Here is a 4222-nt window from a genome sequence, read left to right on the forward strand (position 1 = left end):
ACTGCTCATGTTCCCACCACAATTAGGCCTCAGCTGAATTCTATAGCTCATTGCTGCTGCCCTTTAAAACTAGGGTTAACTATTACTTTTAACATAAAATAGAGTTAAAATTTCCATAAAGTCATTGAACAGAAGGCTGAAAATTAATGTCTATTCCATTAATCAAAACACACCAACACTTGCCAATGTTTCAATTATTTTTTCGTACCTACAATTTTGATTCCATTGATATACCAAATACTCTTCTGAAAATCTTAGCAGCAAACTGACCAATCCAAACAGTTTTTCCAATTACCTTTTTAACACTTCATATTTTATATTTTGATTAGAGATAAACTAAACTGCAAACTTACATCAATTATAACAGCAGACATGTTCAATTGGAAACCAGCAAGACCAGTTCAGTTACTGAACTGATATACTATATAACGGCAATACTATTATAAATAACAATTCAATGTTGACTTCTAATACAAAGTATGAATTTTCAAACTGTTAAGAAAAAGAAAAGAGAAAATAGTGACTGGATACTCACTAAGATGAGACATTAATGCCACAGAAATTACTTTCTTTTTAAAAACTATGCTGAAACTGTTTAATTGCAATAGACACTCCAGGATGTGTCATGCTGAGATAATGCCACTTCTTGAACCACTGAAAGCACTCCATGAGCCTCCAAACTCACCCAAGGCATGGAATCATTATCATAGCATGACACACACCTGCCGTGTCTTATTGCTTAATTATAACCCACCATAGATGCAACTGCATTGAATTTTCAGTATAAGTCTAGAATTGAATAGAATTGCATTCATTCAATCTTCATACCCACATTGGCCTATTGGGCTATATTCCCGTAACTGTCCTTATCACTATGTAAATTGACAGACTTGGGTCCAGTCTGGATGAAGTAATCTTTTATTAATAATACTATTAATACAGTGTTAAGATAGAACTGACAAATACTCCAGCTTATAATTTAACTACAATTATACCTATATCGAGTTAACATTTTAAACGAGAATTTACCTGTAAATACAAAATGTGTTGCTCAAGAGCACTAAAGAGCAAAGCAGGCTGGAATGCCGAGAGGCTCTGGAGCTTGTTCCAATCGATTGCAATTTTCACCACATCATCTCGGAGGTTAAGCTTCAAAAGGGCAAACCAGCAACATCACAAAAATTACACGATTAAACTGTACGTATATGGGACTGTCACACATAAAAAAGGTTTCTATAGAGTAACATGCCTATTAGCTCAAAGTTATCAAGTTTCTAATGATACATTAAAATACTCTATGTAGTTATCATTTTTAAAAGGCCAAGGTGCAATTTTCATTAAAAAGTGGAATGACATTTCATTCTAATTCTATTTTTGGGTCTGTGTAATGGGACCATCTTGGGGGCGAAACCATCCAAGAAAGATAAAAAGATGAGGCCTTTCTGATGCTTCAATATCTAAAAATCTATTGATGGGAAGCCAAGATAGGCTTGCCCTATTCAAAATCCTACTACGCCTGGCTCAAAGCATTAACCAGAGGGGGCAGGCACATTAATGAAAGTTCTCATATACACATTTCCTCTGAAACATATACATAAGTACGTAACTGAAATATATCATCACTCTGATGTCTTCTGAAACACATTTTTATTGTTTTCAACTTTAACCAATTTCTTAAAATTTTAAATAAAAATTATTCACATACATTAAAAAGTCTGGGGATAATGGCAACATGTTTATCTACTTCAAATAAAATTAAACTATTACTCAGCTGTAGAAATTTGAAATTGAAAAACAAATGCCTTTCTACAATAGTGAAATAAATGGTCAGAGAATGGATGGAATGACCAGATCTTCTGCTAAATAGTATTTTCTAGTAAACTGTGAGGGTTCATTATATGACAATTTCTTATAAGTTAGCTAAGTGTGACCTATCTGAATAAAATTGTTTATGGAAATCTACCAAGAACCTAAATATAAAATTAATATCAAAAATCAGCAAAAACTTCAGAGGGAAAGCCTCCATCCCTAGTCTTTTGAAATGAATAAAAGTGAACTACCAGTTTATATTAATTAACTAAGGTTTTACATTAAGATTACCACATTCATATTATGTTACTTAATGCCTATAAAGACTTTGTTAGACAACAACTTATGCATGGAAATAAACTATTACTATAGTTTTACATACAGTCAACCATACAAATTTATGAATAGTTTGGAGATAAAGCAAGCAATCCTTAACCAGAGCAAAGCATCAACTTTTCAAGAGAAAATAATAACTTACAGAAAATAAATCATAATTTTTGGATCATATTCTCATTTCAATTCAGCAAAATTATCTAAAAATTCAAGTGCACTTAAAGAACTATAATTTAAAAAGACCACATAAAAATGTCACAAATTAACTTTAAAACTATCCCAATACATCCAAGTACTTATTCAACAAATTCCCTATTAGTAATATAAATTTTATGCATTTCTACCCTATAGAACTTGTCAAAAAAAGTATTAGTCTATTAATATGAACTATTTAAATATTTATTTTCAATAAAAACTTTGTCAAATTAACATGAAAATCCAAGTTAAAAATAAATAATTCTTCGGCTTGGTAAAATGGGCTACCCTGAGGCAAGCGATAAAGTTAAAATCAATAATTTGAAATCTGAAATAGAAAATACTTTTTAACATTCAACTTTGTTTCCTTTTGAGTGCTAATAACACAATGATACTATACTGAATGAACTTAGACATATTATAGCATACATTTAAAAACAACAACAACTTTAAGGTTGTTGCAAAAAGAAATAGTGATTTTCTCCAGGGGCAATTTTATAAGTATAGTACTCTGGCTTCCATTCTTATCTTTAAGCAATGCATGTCAAAATCTAAAGAGTATTATCAAGATGGTTAGCATTTAATTGATGATACTACCATATTTTTTAACACTCGTATAGATGGTCACTTCACTGTGTCAAGTAAATTTGCCAAATATTTACTCTAAACATTTCTGACAGGTGACATACGAAAATTGTAATCATATCTCTACTTGTATTTACAGAATACCTGCACGTTTAAAATTTTAAATGAGTTTTAAAAATTCAGTATGCCAAATATTTCAAAAGACATGTTAAAATTATTTCTTTATGTCATTTAAAAATCTCTTCACTAAAACAAACAAAAATCCCACAAAACTTAAAAGTTCCATGTCCACACCAGAAAAAGTTGTCAAACTTTTAAAACCACTTACAGGTTTTGGGTCTTAAGACTGAAATATTAATGTCCCCAAGTCTTTGAAATATTTTTTATAAATCCATAGCAAACAACTGAGTTTAAAAGTTACAGCTTTTAGCACATTCTATTAATAACTGTTCCATTACACCAAACTGAATGTTTAACTTAGAGCAATGCTCTCTGTAAATCACGATAAACGTATTAGGCCTTTTAAAATACTGAAATAATTTTTTAAACAATTGATTCTCCATCCACCCAAGGCTTTAAGAAATAATTTTCACAAATCAGACAAACGCTCTATCTTCATAAAGGACGTTAACATTATCTTTCACACAAACGCCTGTGGTGCCTACTGCAGGCACTAGTACCAGCCCCATAACAAACTTTCACAGCTAGAAAATATTCCTTTTTTAAAAGCAGCCAAACTTATTTTCAAGTTATTTCTCATTTAAAATCTGCTTTGCACTTTACATCATGAAACCAAATAGCGACTTGCTGAAAGAGCCTAAGGAGTACTTTTATTTAAACACAACTTTATTATGACGTTTCTGCAAAAGCTATTTAACAGCCAATTAAACTCGCTATTAGTCACACAGTCCTGTTGCAAACAGTATCCACCATCAATAACTAATACAACTTTTTGTTAGAAGTATTTCATATTAATTCTTTTTCTTTTCCTCCCCCTTTGAAAGGGTCATTGATGCACACAATGGACACCAGGAAAAAAAGAAACGAAGTCACTGGCTCATAGCAAATTATACATCAAAAAAAAAGGCGGAGAGCTTGTCCCGAAATCTCAGGCCGTTTTAACCCCTAATGAATGCGCTGGAGGAGAGGGATCCGGAGGCGAGAGCCTCGCAAGCCGCGGAGGTTTTCTGCTTTCAAGGCCGCTCCGCTCAGAGCCGGGTTTTCACTAACCTCACTCGCTCCCGGCGACGAGAGTTGCCAGGAAACAGCCCGCAACGGGCCCTGAGCTGCGTCCCGCGGC

General features: G+C 32.8%; 1 protein-coding gene across 7 annotated transcripts in view; it reads right to left on the reverse strand.

Annotated features, from left to right (window-relative positions):
- Positions 1-4222, reverse strand: part of MBIP (MAP3K12 binding inhibitory protein 1) — a 21387-nt gene that overhangs the window by 16882 nt on the left and 283 nt on the right. For all 7 annotated transcript variants that reach the window (XM_014538610.1, XM_005864973.2, XM_014538608.1 and 4 more), the window contains exon 2: positions 1030-1149. In XM_014538610.1, the coding sequence (XP_014394096.1) occupies positions 1030-1149 (120 nt within the window). The remainder of the gene's footprint in view (positions 1-1029; positions 1150-4222) is intronic.

This window comes from Myotis brandtii, unplaced genomic scaffold, assembly GCF_000412655.1.
Source record: "Myotis brandtii unplaced genomic scaffold, ASM41265v1 scaffold194, whole genome shotgun sequence".
Classification (NCBI taxonomy): domain Eukaryota; kingdom Metazoa; phylum Chordata; class Mammalia; order Chiroptera; family Vespertilionidae; genus Myotis; species Myotis brandtii.